Genomic DNA, 18875 nt, shown 5'->3' with positions numbered 1-18875 from the left:
CCCTCAGTCTGCACCGTCTCCTCCACATCTTGGCCTGTCAATCCCACTTCTGGGTGCCCGTCTGGATGGAGAAGGTCTCCTGGTGGGTCCTGTTGTACACCAGTCCAGCTGGCAGACTCACCCCAAAGCATCACTGTTCATCAGTTCCCATGGCATCGCTGTTTCATCACAAGTTGACACACTCTCTCCACCCAGCCCCAGTTAAAGTCCACTTCCACCTCCAAGTCTCTCCAACGTTTCCCACCATGGCCAGCCATTGCTCTCATTTCCCCTTAACATGTCCGCTGGTCTGCGTCCTTGCTTTCCTGCTATTGCTGCGTGTGTGCATGTGTGTGTGGGAGGGTAGAGTGAGGATTTAGGTGGGTGGGAACCATCTTAGTGAACCAGTCTGCCCACCTCTAGCCCACTCTGTCTTCTACCCCTTCACGAACTCCTCTGGGTCATTCCTCTGTCCTTAGCTAAACAGTATCAACCAGCTCTTTGTCACCCTCTCATTCTGTCATGTGTTCTAGACGATGGCTGCAGAGCAGGGCCCTTGCCTCCTCTGCGTTCTGCAGGCGCTGGCAGCGTGGGGCTCACAGGGAACACGTATCGAGAACTTGTGGGCCTCCCAGTTCTGCTTTAGCTTTCTAGGTTCATTGTGTCAGCCGGATGTTTGCTCAACAAGGAGATTCTCCTGCAAAGAACTTCCATGCAAAACCTCCATGAACTTAGTCTTGCTCTCTCTTCCCTATGCGAATGCCCGAAATGCTCTAAAAACAGTCTGAAGAAGCTCTTAGCCAGGAAACATTATAAAATATAAACAAAACTGTATGTCGCCGAAGTAGACTAAACATATCAGCACAAAAACGGCACAGTCGCATAAAAAGCCAAGTTATTAATGGAGATTAGGCATTTTTTCCCAAGAGTGTCCTATTTCCATGAGTAAGGAGGACAATTATGACCTTGGGAAGAAACACCGTTGATTTTTTAAAAATATTTTTAAAATAATTTTTCAATTATTTTAAAACATTTAAAATATATTATTAATACATTCAATAAATTAAGTAAAATTAATGAGTCAAATTATGGGGTTAATAAATTATTTAAAATAAGTTCTACATTTGATGACATATCTTATTAGCCAAGCATAAGCACATTTAACACTAATGTCAATAAATTATGTCATGACTTACAAAGAATGACCATCATTAATTTTTTGAAACAGGATAGTAAAAGCATTCCCAAGTCCAGAGCACCTAGTGAAAGTCAGTGTTTACCTACAGTGCCAGCACTGCTTCTGAATAACAATCCTGATCTCACCCGCCTCAAACATTCCAAGCAGTTAGACAACAAAAGTACAAGGAAAATGTTTTTTTTTTTTTTGCACTAAAACTGGAAATAATATACCACTTCCTTCTAATCACCATAAAAGATTCTGTAAAATCTCAAACCGAATCATATGTTCTGCGCGCACACTTAAGAGAATCCACTACCTTGACCCACTATCTTTTTCATTTCCTGCTAGAACCAAATCTTTACCCTGTGAGACTACTTGCCTTTCTTTAGGAATGCCTGCTTCCTATCTGGAATACAGTTTTAGGAGCTGCCTCCCATAAGCATTTAGGAAACTGTAAATCGCATTACAATTCAGAAATAAGATTATCGGAAACAGCTTCCCACACCCTGGAATATTCAATCTTTTAGGATTTGACCATCATTATAAACTCATTTCAAACTCCCCGAAGTAAACTTTCTAAATTGCAAAACTGATCCTTTTAAGAATTGTTCAGCGGTAACCCATCACCAGATGGATGAAGTCCACAACCCTTGGAAATGCACTGTACGTGGTGCATGGTCTTGCCTTTACCTACTTTTTAAATTTCAAACACCTACACTCTACCATACACATACTCCTACTAATTCCAAAACCATATCTTTAATAGCCAAATTATGCCATAGTCTCTCAACCTCAGAAATGTTGAAATTTTGAGCAAGATAATTCTTTGTCATGGAGGCCTGTAGGATATTTAGCAGCATCCCTGAACTCTACCCATCAGATGCCAGTAGCACACCCAACTCCATCTTATAATATCCAAAAATGCCTCAAAATTTCCAAATGTTCCAATGGGCAAAAATTGCCTCCATCCGAGAACCAGTGAACCAGACACTGAATTCCTAGACGCCTGCAGTACTCACAGCCCCTCTGAACCAAGTTGATTGCACACAGGTGGCAGGTTCAAAGGATTTAAACCACAGCAACACTGTTCAAAACAAATCTTGGGTGTTCATGTCAAAACAGCCACCTATAGATAAGAGCATGGATACCAACAACCTGTGATAATGCTCTTGTACTGGACAATAATCAACTCAAATACTCGAGACCCTGGTTTCTGTGACCTTGATGCCAAATACAGAAACACTGCTACAGAGAAACCTAGAGGTGAGTGTCATGAATGGAAATCAAATGTCTGCAGACACACATGGAGAGAAGATAGAGCATCAAAAGAATCGAGAATGGTGGACCTAGAGCCGCTGAAGAACATTTTGTTGCAAGGCCTCACTGTAAATCTAATGAAGTTCCCTGTCATCCATACTGCCTTATACGCCCTTAAATAAGTCAAAAGGACAGAATCCACCTTGAAGAAGTTGGCCATATCTGGGACATTTTCAGTCACAAAATCAATAACATTAAGAAATTATAACCCGCAGATTATAAAGATCCCTTAATCCATACGATCATAAATAACTGAATAAATAGGAGTGTTCTGATTTTGATATGAGGCTCCCAAATCTCGTTAGTTAATGCAGGAATATTCAGAGGCAAGATGGTTATATTATGAGCTGTAACCTAATCAGTCCATCTTAGCTTGAACAGACCGACCGGGTGGTAACTGTAGGCAGGCAGCGTGTGGCTGGAGAGGTGAGTCACTGGGTGGCCCCTTCCTTTGCCTTCCCCTGGCCAGAACTCTCTCAAAGCATCGAGATCATGAAGGGCAAAGACAAACTAAGGAACTGTCAAAATTAGAAGCCAAGGAGATAGGACAAGTCAACATAATGTGGAATCCCGGACTAGGAAAAATACATTGGGGAGACAACTGGGAAAACTCAAATGGATCTGTATTATCTCTGTCAATTTCCTCATTATTAGTTAAATGCTCTGTGTTATGGAAACTGTTAACCTTATAGGAAGCTGGATGGAAGGGTACATGGAATCCATATAAAAATTGTGCGACTTCTGGGGGCTGGGGAGATGGCTCAGTTGGTAGAGTACTTGCCTTGTAAGCATAAGGCCCTGGGTTTGATCCCCAGCACCCCCCCCCCAAAAAAAAAATTGTGCAACTTTTTTATAAGCCTAAATTTTCTTCAAAAAATTTAAATTTAAAATTGAAAAACCACAAAAAAACTTTAAAAATATATTCCATCACCTAAGATACCCCTTGCAAAGTAAAGCACTTCATTTAAATATGTTGTTCCACTGCACAGTATGCCTTTAATAAATCTGTCACCTCCTCTGTGAAGAACTTTTGATGCCTCTTCCCCTTCTTTGACCACAATCCCTTACATCACCCCCTGGCCTATTATAGAGTCATGTCTTGCAATTATTAATTCCTATGTTTGTCTTTTCTACTATAAAGAGTTCCTCAAAAGCAGAAACCTTGTCTTACTTATACTTGTTCCTCAAGTATCCAGCAGAGTACTTAGTACAAAGCAAGCACGAAATATTAATGTTTTAATGAATTGGTTCCCCGTTAACCCAAATAATATTTCTATCCTATCATAGCCCATTGATCACAAACATGTTAAGAACAGTTTAAGTGTCAGACAACTGGCAAAACTCATGTAAGTTCTGAAGATTAGCGGACTCCTTTGTGAGTCTACTTATATAATCTCTAATGACATTGATATTGCCCAAAACACAGAATTTACAGCATAATCATAATGGAAATTCCAGAAAGGTCATTCCCAATCCCTTTACTGGGACAAATTATTTCTACTTTTTGTAGTTTTTTATTATTTCTCTACATGCATAACACTTTAGATAAAAATATAAAGGTAGACAACTTTAACCTTTTCCCATTTATCAAACATTGGCTCTAAATAGGATACACAACACTAGAATTGTTTTACACTCTACATCACAATCTGACTGTTCTCAATGGTGTCACACTATCATCTGAGACTGAATGTGTCTGGGGGAAATTTAGGAAGCTATTCAGAGCCGAGTCTGACAAAGTTAAGTAAACAGGTTTCATCACAGATTCTGCAAAACAATCAGGAACAAGCACAAAGTTGTAAAACTGATCTTTCTCTAGATCTCAGGAACTAGCTGAGAGCAAATTTTGAATTTTCTGTAGCTTCATGACGTAAGTGCCCTGCTGTATCCAAGATGGTGAACTGAAACCAAAGGACAAGAGTTTTTGAATGTGCTCAGTAATACTCCTTCGGTAGGTGTGTGACCATATTACTACTGCAGGGTGATCCCGAGAATAAAATGGCAACATGTGTAAAAAGTCTGGCAAAATACCCGACCCTAAATATTGATGTCTCGTCTTTCCCATCATTAAAAATTCTACAATAGCATTCCTGTGAACTTGGTCCCACTAAAGTGGTATTACGTCATAGGAAATACATACATTTAAATCAAATTTCAATTTGTATTTTCTGCAGTCCAATGAATACAGTCAGCTCCTTGAGGCACAAATCACTGACCACATTTCCTAATTCCTTAAAGTTCAAGAAGTGATTAAATCATGGAAGAGTCCTGCCTAGGTGGGAATGCTCTGGAAGAAAAAAACATATTTAACTTCTATTTAAAATTAAAACAAAACAAAAAAAAGTGAACTATTTTTTTTTTCTTTTTTTTTTTTTTCTTCACTTACAGACAGGGCCTCACTGAATTGCTTAGGGCCTTGCTAAGTTGCCAAGGCTGGCTTTGAACTTGCGATCCTCTTGCCTCAGCCTCCTGAGCGGATGAAATTACGGATATGTACCTGGGTGCCCAGCCTAAAAATGTGAACTTTTATTTTTTGATCTGTCTACATGTAAAACCTGGGCTACCGTATTAAACAGGCATATAAAATGTTAAAATTCAGACTGTTACCTAAATGGACTTCCACAAGTTTCCATTTATACTTTTGCTTTTTATGAAAAGAAAGAGTCTTTTCAATTTGCAATTTCAAAATGGCATGTACCAACCATAACTGACCACATTAAAAAAAAAAAAAAAAAGGTAACCAAAGGGCTACTAAAGATCAGATGTTTAATAAGTTGAATTCTTGAGAAACACAATTATGTAGAAAACACTAGCTTCAGTAAGCACCCATGCACATACAAATATCCTCCACAGCTCACACTTAAAATGTGATTTTAATGACTGAGCATGTGGGCAAACTATAAAAACAATATTTTCAAATATAATCAAACATCTTTACATTCACATTTAGAAAAACCTGCCACAAACCACTACAAAACAAAAAGAAATTTTTAAAACAAACTCTCGCAGTCTTGAGAAGGCCCTGGAATGCCAGAGGAGGAATGGAGGCTCCCTCTGGGTGGGCGCCGCACTGGCTGCCAAGAGTCCTCAGGCCCAGAAAGTTCGACTCGGGTGGAGGGGCGTGCCTAATGACTGCAGAGCGCTCCAGCACGCTGTGCGGAGTCTGGCAGCTACAGCACACTACAATTAAGAATTCTAAAAATACTCCAGGAGAATAGTCACGAAGGCTAGTCTTGCTGTATCAGGTGTGGTTTACGTCTTCATGAAAAAATAACTAAAATGAAAGTGTGAGGTTGATTCTTAAATCTGGAAACTCGCTCAGGATTACTGAAAAAGCAAATATGGACTCTGACATTATATTTCTCATGAAGCAATTTTAATTTAGACTCAATTAATTCCTCTTCTATGAGGCAGCACCCTAGGAATGTGGACATGCATGGTCAAGCTTACCCTTTGCTCTCAAGATAAACTGATGACAGTCAGACTGAAAATGAGCATTTTCCCCAAATAAAAGAATCCCAGTAAAAAGGCAAAGCATGGGTTCTTAACTGCACAGCAATTGGCAAATTAACTGATCAGATGCAAAATTTGGGATCAGATTTTATCTGGAAGAGAAAAATCAGATTTCCACAGGTTTTCAAAATTTATTAGGAATATCGAAATACTTCTCTCATTTAGAAAATAAGAAAGATAGACTAAAAAGCTGGGTGGGGTGGCACATGACTATAATCCCAGTTACTAGACAGTCTGAGGCAGGGGGACCTTGAGTTGAAGGCCAGCAGGGACAACAGTGAAACTCCTGTCTCAAAAAATAAAATAAAGCCAGATGCAGAGGTGCACGCCTGTAATCCCAGGGACTTGGGAGGCTGAGGCAGGAGGATTACAAATTTAAGGCCAGCCTCAGCAACTTAGCGAGACTCCATCTCAAAATTAAAAAGGGCTGGAGATGTAGCTCAGTGATAAAGCACTCCTCAGTTCAATCCCTAGTGCTGCAAAAAAATAAATAAAATATTAAATAAAGGTAAAAGAATGCTGGACTAACTTCTGTATCCATTATGCATTCTAAAATACCATACTGACTTTGTACCTGGCCTTGTTTTTAAACCATAGGCATAATGAATAAATGACCCTTTCAGGAAATCTAATAAAACTTGTAAACTAATATTATACATTACACATACTGGTACAAATATTAGCAGGCATTCAAGAAATAAAAAAAAAAAATTCAAAAGTTAGTTATAACCAAAAGCAATCAATTAATTTTACAAAGCATCTATTACAAGTGATCTCCTTGACTCAATTCTGAGTTAGAATAAAGAAAAAATAAAGAATAAAGCATTATAGGCCAGGTGCAATAGCACATGCCAGTAATCCCAGCAGCTCAGGAGGCTGAGGGAGGAGGATTGCAAAGTCAAAGCCAGCTTCAGCAAAAGCAATGTGCTAAGCAACTCAGTGAGACCCTGCCTCTAAATAAAATACAGAATAGGGCTGGGGATGTGGCTCAGAGATCAAGTGCCCCTGAGTTCAGTCCCTGGTACCCATTTCCTCAAAAAATAAAATAAAAATAAAATAAAGTATTACAATGGAATGAACTGCCCAGCACAGTGGCACACATCTATAATCCAAGACCTCAGGGGACTGAGGCAGGAGAATTGCAAGTTTGAGACCAGCCTTAGCAACTTAGCAAGATCCTCTTTCAAAACAAAAAATAAAAACAGGACTAGGGTTATAGCTCAGTGGTAAAGCACCCCGACATTCACCCAGCACAAAAAATAAAATGAATCTTCATTAGAAAATGAGTCCTGAAAAGTCAACTAAGGTACAAAATAAATATTTATAAAATGGAAGTAAACTTTTCTGCACTGTCATAGTCTTTTAATTTTTAAAATTAAATTAATAAAATAATCCTAAGGGTCAGTTTTGTGTCAAGCATATAATCACTATGTGACCTATTATTTTTTTTTCAGTTCCCAAAGTATAATTTTATAACATAACCTGTTATTACGCAGATTTCAGATAAACGCCAAGTAAAACTGCGTCACTCTAAACCCTGTAATTTTTTGAAGTCACCCGGTTAGTTTATTAGCTCTTTGTCCTGTCCTCATTGTTATCATTGAAGCCTCTCACCGAGGCTGACCAGGGGCTACACAGCCATGAAGACTGTGGGATCTGGACTCTCACTTGCTGGATATGAATCCCACCGTCAGTACCAGCTGCAGATTCAGAATAGGTTACGAGGCAACCTCTATACCTATATCTGCTGACAGTAAAATGGTTATTTTAGTATTAACTCTGAAGTCTGTTGTGAGGTTAGTGGAGAATACTTATGTGAAGCATTAACACAATGCCTGCCATAGGAAGTTACTAGTTGTTATCTATTAATTAACCTACGTATTAGCTATTATTCTTAGAATTATAAAATACATATGCAACAATACTGTAATAAGCATTAGTATAATCAGTGAAAAAGTGCATTTATAATAAGAATAAAAGTAGATCTCAGGTGTCAAAAATGTGATAGTGTATAAAATTTGTTTCATAAACTAATTTTAGCGCAATCTTTCTGCTCCATGTATGACTCCAGTTTACCCAAAGGAATAATTAAGGAAAGAGTTTGCAATGATGTCATTTTTTTCCTCACCTACACTTTACATTGCATAATTCATTACAAGCTAGAATTGTTTCTTTTAAACATCTCTTGTAATGTGCAACTGCAGTAATTACTTGACAGAATTTTAGTATGTTTCTCTACTTTCCCATTAAAAGGGAGAAAATATCCAAGGTTGGGGGAAAACTCTTTACAAATAGGTATCAGAATGGCAAAATACAAAATACAAAAAATAAATAAAGGACATCTAAAATGTTTCCCTTTTACTTCTCACTTTTTAGATCACTCTTTGCAGACAGGCATTCACCAAATCAAAGCTTATACCCTCTCCCATCTTTACTCCAAGGTAAATCTCCTTACATTAGGAATCAAAGAACAAAGTAACATTTTCTCCCCCTCTCCACCTAAAAAATTCTACCAATTGCTCTTAGTCTGGCCATTCTTGGTTAGGATAAAGTTTACATTCTCTGGGGTGGGTCAGGGAGATCCACACTTGGGCAATGTGAATATATCTAGCAACACTAGACAGAGCTGCCCAGGTTTCTGTCATCTGCAAAAGGAAATGCATGCATTGAGAGCACTGTGAAAAGCGAACCAAATTCTGTCCTCATCTACTTCAAGGCAGAATTAGATCAGGATTAACTGTGGAGAGTATTTATGAATACCTATCAGTCATTTAGTTTTTATGTAGCAATTTTTGAGAAGATGTTGCTTAAGTAGTTAGGTCATTACAGTGAGATGAACCCTCACTAGAAAATACAAGTCCACAAAAGAAAAGGCACAAAATAAATACTATTCATGTTATGGTATTCACTAAATAATTAAACTGTTTAACAAGTGAAGATGGAGATCTTCCTAAACTCCAAGATGGCTGACACGATGAAGGCACTCGGGGCTTGTCACATTCCCCAAGAGGGCCTACTGCACGAGGGGATTCGGTGGCTGGCAGTTGTCCCAAGGTCTGGAACTGTTTTTTCCCTTAAGCATCAACTGCAAGCAATTTTGGAGTCTGTTTTGCCTCTGCCCATGACAAGAATCAACTTGTTCCAAATTCCACAAAAACGTTTCTTTTATGTTAAAATTCTGTTTCTGGGAACGTTAAAAGCTAGAATTTTTTACACATGTGGATAAAAGCTGTATTTGGACCTTTCAGTCCCTTAAAAGAATAAAGGCATTTAAAAAAAAAAAAAAAAAACTCTTCCCGCTGCAATTTATTATAAGAAAGTTACTCTTTCAAAAATTTAAAGAGACTTGTTTACCTAAACAATCCTTCAAAATTTAAAAATCAAAACCTTGAACTTTTAAGACATTTACATGAAGTTTTTAATTCAAATTACTGCAGTTTAAAGAAAATCAAAATAGTCACAACTTCTCTTTACTGATCACTTTCTAGTTATCCCATTTATGAACACATGGAGTATGTATTTTTTAAAAAAAATATCAATAGCCACCACATCCCTTTTAAGTGTTAAATACTTGAAAACACAAGATTAAATCAGGATCCCACATACTTTAAATACATGTAAAACCATTTGACATGTCTTTACTTAATTCCCGTTAATGCTATATGACCCAACTGTGTGTCGGCCTCATGTGATACAGACAGATTGAAATCCAAGCAACAAAGACCATAACCATGACGTTCTAACACAGCTGCATCCATCAGATAGTAAGTGAACAGATGCGCTATGAGGACAGTTCTGAAATAAAGTCTAGCAGGTGGCCTAACAATAAAGTTAATATTCAAATAAGCAGCATTTCCTTTCGAATCATTTCCCTTACTCTAAACCAGGATTTCTGAACCTTAGCACTATTAGCACTTGAGACCCCAAAGCATTATGTTGTGGCTGTGGTGTGCAGGGCAGGATGGAGAGCAGCACCCCTGGACTCCATCCACCAGATGCCCATGGAACCCCCTCTCCTAGAGGGGGTACCCAAAAAGTGAGTCCAGGCATTGCCACATGTACCTGCGGGACAAAGTCGCCACTGGCTGAAAGCCACTGCTTTATGCTAAAGAAAGCCAGGAATTAAAGATTAAACCCTAACAGGCGATTTTATTTAAAGTGACTTTATAAAGAGTTAAGATACATGAGTTAGTTTTACTATCCAAGTCAGATCTTGTAAATGGAATCAACACGAGCACACCCACCCTGAAGGGGGTTCAAGGCCCCTATTCTAACAACATCAATGCTACTGGGACATGGCACACCACCTCTGCAATGCCCAAAGCTTTCAGGTTCAGAAAAGAGAACCTGGGCTTCTCAAACTCTCATGCAGGTTTCAGGAAGGGATCGGTGGTCATTCATGGTGAACTGCCTGAAAGACCATCTCTGCCCTTGTGCTGACGATCAGATCAAGTTTACCCAAAAACAAATCTGGGTAGAAAGTAACTAGAAAAGAACATAAAATTCAGGCAGTGTACAATGTTGTACAGGACAATCTCATCAGCAGTTCCTTTTTAATTTCTTTGTCTTCCCCCAAGTGGGGTGTTCTTTTCTCCCCCCCTCCAGTTCTGGAGATTGAACCCAGGGCCTCATGTACGCTAAGCAAAGTGCCCTACCACTGAGCTACATCCCAGCCCAAAGCTGTCCTTTTCTAAAAGAATGTTTAGAGAACAGATAGTTTAACACACCCATAGAAAGAAAATCATTTCATGGAGAGGGAAAAAGAACCAAAATGAACACTACAAATAAAAGGTTTGCAATAAACAATTCTATTTTTTTTTAATTATAGATGAACACAATACCTTTATTTTATTCATTTATTTGTATGTGGTGCCAAGGATTGAACACAGTGCCTCATACATGCTGGGCAAGCACTCTACCACTGAGCTACAACCCCAGTTCCCAACTTAAGAAATTCTTTTTGCTATTTTTAAAGCAAGATTTAATTTCATGAGGACAACAGTGGAAATCAGAACATCAAGTGTTTGATTTTTGATGGCAATTAGTCTTGTTCCCTTCTGAACTAGTTTTTTAAAAATCTAATTTTAATACAAAATTGAAACCATACTTCAGATTTTGTTTCTCACTTTTTCCATTTAACATTTTCTCATGTCTTCAAATACTCACCCAAACACAGTTTTCTATGGCTAGTACCTGTGTATTCTACAGTAATGTCATTTAACTATATTCTTATTTGGAAATTTAAATGTGATCTTTTGCTTTTATGCTGGGATATTCTTATTCATAATATGCTTGCATCTTTGGTTGTTGAGGATAATTTCTAAAGTAAAGTATTTCAGATATTAAGAACATTGTAGTTATACATATTAACAAATTGCTTTCCATAAAGCTTATAAGTATTATACTTCCAGCCAGGCGTGGTGGCACATGCCTGTGATCCCAGCAGCTTAGGAGGTTGAGACAGGAGGATCACAAGTTCGAGGCCAGCCTCAGCAACTTCGTGAGGCCCCAAGCAACCCAGTGAGACCCTGTCTTAAAAATAAAAAGAGGGCTGGGGTTGTGGCTCAGTGGTAGAGCATTTGCCTAGCATGTGTGAGGCACTGGGTTTGATCCTCAGTACCACATAAAAATAAATAAAAAAACAAAGGAAAAAATAAATCATGGCTCAGTGGTTAAGCTTCCTGGGTTCAAACTCCAGTAAAAAAAGAAATAAAAAATTATACTTCCCTCACCATTTGAGAATGCCAAATCTTTGCAGATTCAAAAATACTGGACAATTTCTTCCTTAAACCTGTCAACTTTACATATTAAGAATACCTCACCACTTTAGTTTATTAGTAAAACTGAATTTTGTTTATCTGGTTTGGGGGATGAGGATCGAACCCAGGGCCTTGAGCATGCTGAGCAAATGCTCAACCACTCATCTACAACCTGGGCCCTTGAACTGTTTTCATGTTTTATTATTTATAATTCCGCTTTTTCAAATTGTCTGTTTCAACTTTCAGATATTTTTCTATCATAGCATTTTTTTCATATTAAATTACTACAACTCAATAATAAAAGCATGTAATCCTTGCTCTGCAACATCCAGAAAATTTAAATTTTTAAATGTTGTCCAACCAATCAACCTTCCCTATGTGATTTTCCTACTATTTTCATACTTAGAAAATCCTTTCCCATTTCAAATATCACTACTGGCATTTTTTTCCCCCAAGTTCTTTTGTTTTACTTTGACATCTCTATTTTTTAAAACACCTGGAATTTATTTGTGGTATGGTATGAGGATGATGATTTACTATCTGGTGATATGAGAGCCCATTCATCATTATTTACAACATTTTCCTGCCTATTTTTCCAGAATAACTTCTAAAAATCCCTTTTCCAGTATTCCTACTCCCCACCCAAATCTCATTTAGTTTCTTACTGCATTAAACTCTAAACATCAATCGGGAAGAACTTAGGGAAGAATGTGGAAAACCGATCCTATCTTGGAGTTAATTCCTATAGGAATACTTCCAGCATTATATATTTGTTGAGCAATATTTTGGCTTTTTACCTTAGAGAGGAAAAAATTTTAGTGGAATAAAGAAATTACTTTCTATATTCAATACTAAATCTTTGTCTGAACATAGATTTTGTATTCTGTTGAATGCCTTTTAAACCTCCTCTTAGTACATCTTTGTGCTATTACACTTTATCCTATAGCTCTCAATATGAAGAGGTTCCTTAATAAACAGAACATAACCTGTAGCTGCTGACATCCTCCTCCTCATCCCACTGCTTCGTTCCGAAGACGATGATGGTTTTGAGTTACTTGTGCTTCAATTAACATTTTTACATTTGTAGTCTGGAGTCTTTGAAGATAATTTTCTGTATAACTATTATCATTTTAATGGTTACTTGAATCAGATGTTCAACTTCATTATATTTTCCCTGAATGTTATTCATTGAGATTTCCAAATTTGAGTTTTCTTATTTAAAAGCTCATCTGCAATTACTATTTACATGCCTTTTTTTTTTTTTCCAATTTGGTATAATTTGGTTTTCATTCTCCTTTTGGGTAGATATTTTAAATATTTGTCTCTGCTTCCTATCTTCCTTGTGCCAACCAAGAACTATCTCATTTATTGTATCACCTTTTTATTCCTGTGGCCTAACTTATTTTCACTTACATGTTAAGTGAATCTTGAGGCACTGTGTGTCCTATTGTGCTTTAACTCCATCTTACAAAGTATCCATTTTCATTAATACTGTGGACTTATTTGGAGTCAGCTGCTATGAAATATATACCTTATAAACACTAATAAATTAGAGCATTCTAATCATACCATATTCGGTCACCTTCAAAACCTATTTATTTATTTATTTTTGGTGCCTGGGATTAAACCCAAGGTCTCACACATGCTAGGCATGTGCTCTACCACTGAGCCACACCCTCAGCCCCCAGAATCTATTTTTAAAATTTTGTTAATGTTGCAGAAGACAGCCTACTGACTAGAGCTGGTCTTAGAAGATCAGAAACAATTTTAATTGTGTTTTTCTGGAAGATACTGCTGCAGTGTTTTACATTATTTTATTTTATATATATTCTTAGCATTATAAGAGCAAAACACTTAAAAACACAAAAGTTGGGGAAAGACAAACTGAATACATTGAAAATTATAATTTTTCATATAATGTATATAATATGTAAATATGTTTGTAACAATGTACATACAAAGTATTTAACTTTATGGAAATTGGGGAAGCCACAATTTTTTTTAGAAAAGATAAATCAGTTTGTGGCAAAGTGCAACATTTGTGAAACTATTATTCACGTGTCCTCCCAATATGCCCAGGTTTTTTAGTTCATTAGATTCCCTGATAAATCGTTAACACAATTTGACTTGTATTTTCCTGGGCAATTAGTGTTCTTTTTTCCGAAAAGAAATTGCCTCCATTGTTTCCTATGAAACTTATGAACATTCCCTATAAAAGTACCTTCATTTGTAATGCATTTTCTCTGCTAAACATATAGGAGAAGATGCTTTTCAGGGCTGGGGTTGTAGCTCAGTGGTAGCACACCTGCCTGGCATGTGTAAGGCACTGAATTCTCAGCACGACATATAAACAAATAAAAAGTCCATCGACAACTAAAAATTTTTTTAAAAATGAGACTTTTAAAAAATATATTTTTTAGTTGGAGATGGACAAAATGCCTTTATTTTATTTATTTTTATGTGGTGCCTCACACATGCTAAAGAGGGCACATTATCACTGAGCCACAACCCCAGCCCCAGAAGAGGCTTTTATCAATATGTTAATTACCTTCAGTTTCAACTTCTTTGACACACAAGCCAACAGGACTTTACTAAAGAACAGTTGTTATTCACAGAATCCCTTCCTCAACTTACACCTCAGAAAGCTACATTTTCCTTTCCACCAGCCAGAAGCAGCATATGCGGGAGTTTTCTTTAGGCACATTTGAGATACCCAGAGAGCTGTGAGCCACTTACACATATGGACGTGAACAAATACATACGAGCAGGACTACTAAAATTATTTCCAGCGGAGTACTCCATTTTTGTTGTTGAATATAAAACTGACAAGGTATAGGGAGTTTGAAAGAAAAGTGGAGGCAGGAAGCGTCTCACCTGCTTTCCATCCAGGGTGCAGAGTCTCTTGACCACTCCTGAGTCTAGCTTAATGGCTTCGGTGATATCAGTCAAGACCTGTTCAAAGGAATGAGCAGTCTTTTTATTCAGAAGGATCCGCACGGCTTTTCTAGGCTTCACTCCGCTTCGAATCACGGTCACTAACTTGGGTTTGATGAAATCTTTACTTTCTTTGACTTCACTTTTCACAGAGGCAGTGGTGGCCAAGGTACGGGACGTCCCACCTTTGATGTTCACAGACCAGTTCGGATTAACATTTTTGGTGTAATCGACTTTACGAAAAGGTTCGTTGGATGCACACACGTAACTCTCACCTAAAAAGCAAAAATTAATTTCATTAGCACCGATTATCCCCACCACAGGCAAATTGAGGGGGTGGATGTGAGGAACAGGTGCTGGAAACCCGTGAGCTGAACTCCTGAGCTTAGGTTCACCACAGGGCATGTGCCACACCCTCTTCCTTGGGCACTCTCCCACCCGCTTTTGTTTCAAGGGTATCTGATCAGCTTTCAGAGAATCAAGGTGGATTGGACAGTGAAAAGCACTAGTCCAAGAAGTCAGAGTGAGATCTATTATCTGGACCAAACGTGTCGCCTTGGATCATTCATTTCTGCACACTTTGACTCTCAGTATCATTACCTGCAAGGTGAAACAGTTCACCTGGCTGAATTCTAAAGCATTTCCTAGTTTCCAGAGCCTGTTAACTAGCTTCTTACTGTTTTAAATCTCGTTCTGGTAGAAATATCACAAAATAATGTTCCAATAAATAAAAACTATTTTCTTTCTTCCAATTATAGATTTCAGTCCAAATGGCAATCACTACGTCTACACACAGCTGACTAAATAATTAAATAATTATAGGATCATTTATTAGTGAAGCATCACAAAACTGAAGGAAAACTTTTTGCAGCTCAAAGAAACATCTCATATATATATATATGTTCTTAGGAATATAAATTTAAAATAACTTGTAAGTTTAAATAGACAACCTTTTCCATACCTACTTAAATAGAAGAGACTACTAAGTAGTCAAAATGATATGTTCTTTATGAAAACTTCTGCTTAAATCTATTAAGTATAACACAAATGTCATTCTACTTGTCAGTTGGTTTATCAGTGTTTACTAATTTTTAAATTTTCAAAATGTCCAAAATTGTATATCAAGATGCCATAATTTTTCTTTTAGGAAACTCGAAAAATCAGTGTTTTGAGTCTTGACTTTTTGACACACAAGAAGATTAAATATAATAAGATTTTCTCCAAGATATAATTTTAAAATAATTCATTATTTTTCACATATTAAGTATTAGTAGACTCACTCTTAATTTTATATGAGCCTTAAATGTTATGAATGCTTAAAACAAAAACCAAAATAGTGAAAGAATTCCTGAGGAAAACCTATTAGTATCAGTATCATATTTAACTATTATCATAATGTTCTTAAAATCCTGATTAATGGAGAACTTTAGAAACTCCCAAAGGCACATGAATAATTCAGTAACAGATCAGGCATATGAGGAAGATTTAAAAAGAAAAGCAATGTCTTTTATTTAAAGGTATAATTATGACACTGCCCAAGATAACTAGGGAACCAATCATGGGACTTAACATTTCTATACCACTAATCTGAAATTTAGTCCAACCTCCACCATTTAAAGATTTTTCACCTCTACAGAGTCATTTAAATTATTTTTTCACAGTATGATCATCTGAGCAAATGGCATATAATTTTAAAAATAGGGATCACTTAATAAAACTCTATCACATGTATGCATTAATGTGGAAAAACTGGGACATCAAACAGCTCTGACCAGGCCTGGCGATGGAGCTCAGTGACAGTGCTGGCCTAGCATGTGCAGGCCCTGGGCTCAATCCCTAATACTGGGCAGGGGGAAACTCTTCTCTTACTACTTTATATAGGATAAAAATTTCACTGTATGTTCTTGATACGAAATATAAGATGGAAAAATAAAAGGAATCTTAGCAATTTCTCTTTTCAAGAGCAGGGAGAAGTCATTCAGCTGGGGTAAAGTGTTTTCCAATTTTTAAAGAGAAAACACAGTGGTAAAGTGAAACAAAACGAGAACAAATTCAATATATCAAATTTCCTTGATCAACTAGTTCCTGCACAGCTGACATGTCAATCTGGAGAGCTGATTTTTAAATGTTTCTGAATTCAGTTTCCTTATGTGGGTTCAGAATTAAAACAGGTAAAGGAAACCCTTTCACTGTGCACGGCTCTGGATAAATGCGAACCCTTCCCTCTCCATTGTCTTCCCATGTTACTTCTGTTACAGGGAGGGAGAAGAGATGAGGAGTGAATATGAACAAATCATATTTCACGCTTTTGTGATTATGTCAAAGTGTATCCTAATGTTATGTGTAACTAAAGAATCAGTTAAAAAACTTACAGGCCAGCTTAATAATACATTGTAAAATTAGGTGGCCAACACCCAAAAAATACACCCTCACCACTTCCTGCACCATAGCAGACGCAAACAGCTCTTCTGTTAAGCCCAGACGCCTCACAATGTGCACTGAGTGCCTACCACACACCAACTCTCATGCTTTTCAGGGTCAGGGCATGGCATCCGGGCCAGTCCTGTGCTTTTGTATAATGGCACATAAATTCCTAAGGTACAGTTGTCGTTACAACAACAGCCACCAGGAGAACTAAACCAACTTCCCTTATGTCCCTACCTAGTTCAAGCAATCTTCTGAGCATAATTTTGCCAACGACATAGATTTGCCTACAGGGAGAGAATATGCTGACAAAAAAAGTTAAGATGTTGATGAATAATAAGTAAATGTGAATGGAATAAATGAACATTGTTAGATACCAGGCACCCATAAAATTGATTAGAAGTCATCAGTCCAGGGGCTGGGAATATAGCTCAGTTGGTAGAGTGCTTGCCTCACATGCACAAGGCCCTGGGTTCAATCCCCAGCAACACACACACACAGTAATCAGTCCACCCCCCTCCCACGTTCATGGTACTATAGGAATTCTTGAAGATTCATTCCTCCCCTGCCAACTGTGGCTCTCCGCTTCCTCCCAGCCTGGTGAGCATCATTCCTACTCAGACGACTCAGCTGGACACCCAGCTGTCATCCTTCCCACCTCTGGCTTCCCTCCCTACTATGTTCTGACATCACATTCTGTCCACTCTACCTTCTAAATAGTCCTCAAAATGCTCCTCCTCTCTGACCTCTGCCTACCACTCGGTCCTACCTGGATCAAAGCAAGAATCTTCTGTTTTCTGCTCATTCCCCAGAAGTGTGAAGTTTTCCAAATGGCATTAGATTTTTATGCTACTTACACAGCTGAAAAAGTACATCCTAAAGTGACGAGTCTTGACAGACTGATAAAACATTATATATTAGTCCATTTTCCACTGCTATAACAAAATACTTGAGGCAGGGGACTTTATGAAGAAAGGTTTTATTTAGCTCCTATTTCTGAAGGTCCAAGAACATGGCACCAGCTCTGCTCAGCTATGGTGGGGGCCTCATGACAGATGGCATCACAATGCTGGCAGTACATGTGGAAGAGATCGCATGGCAAGCAAGAAAACCATAGACCTGGAACCAGTCAGTCTTGTTTTCTTTTATAAGAACTCATTCTCTTAGGACTTAACCCCACAAATCCAACATTAACCTCTTCTGAAGGTGGTGCCCCCAGTGACCTCACCACCTTCACTCTGCCCCCCCACCTCTTAATATGGCCACAGTGAAGAGCAAGCATCTGACGCGGGAACCTCTGGGAGACCGGCTCCAGCTACAGCTAGACCGCAGCGCTCTACCGGAGAATTTTAGTCTTTGCCAACACGTTTCAACACACTCACCAAAACATGAATACGATTAAAAATTAGAGATAGGCTAAGATACAAGTGAATTGTAATTTGTATATATATAAATATGTATATTTTTATATATATATAAAATGAAAAATGAAGCAGGAACTGACATCAGGAACTGACCTTTCACAGTTAGACAAATTTTATGTGATATATATTATAATGTATTATATTTTTATTGTTTGCTACCACAAACTGGAATGGCACAGGCCATTTTATTCCTTGGCATCGTCTCACAGAATATCTGCATTCAAATGAGTTACTGTGTGACTAAGACAAAGTGGTGCAAAAACAAGGTCCCCAGGCAACCCACAACACCAAACATCCCTTCTCCCACTGAAGGAGTGACGCCACTTCTAGCTTCTGCCTCGGCCT

At 37.9% G+C, this 18875-nt stretch overlaps 1 protein-coding gene across 10 annotated transcripts in view; it reads right to left on the bottom strand.

Moving 5' to 3' along the window:
• DCLK2 (doublecortin like kinase 2) overlaps positions 1–18875 on the bottom strand; it is a 155319-nt gene that overhangs the window by 110946 nt on the left and 25498 nt on the right. For all 10 annotated transcript variants that reach the window (XR_013766254.1, XR_013766255.1, XM_079154197.1 and 7 more), the window contains exon 2: positions 14623–14957. Coding sequence is in view for 8 of the 10 variants with exons in the window: in XM_079154197.1 (XP_079010323.1) it covers positions 14623–14957 (335 nt within the window). In the remaining 2 variants the exon portion in view is untranslated. The remainder of the gene's footprint in view (positions 1–14622; positions 14958–18875) is intronic.

The sequence above is a fragment of the Sciurus vulgaris genome (assembly GCF_902686455.1).
Source record: "Sciurus vulgaris genome assembly, chromosome: 9".
Classification (NCBI taxonomy): Eukaryota; Metazoa; Chordata; class Mammalia; order Rodentia; family Sciuridae; genus Sciurus; species Sciurus vulgaris.
Note: the sequence above shows the minus strand (reverse complement) of the source record. Positions and strands in the feature narration are given on the sequence as shown.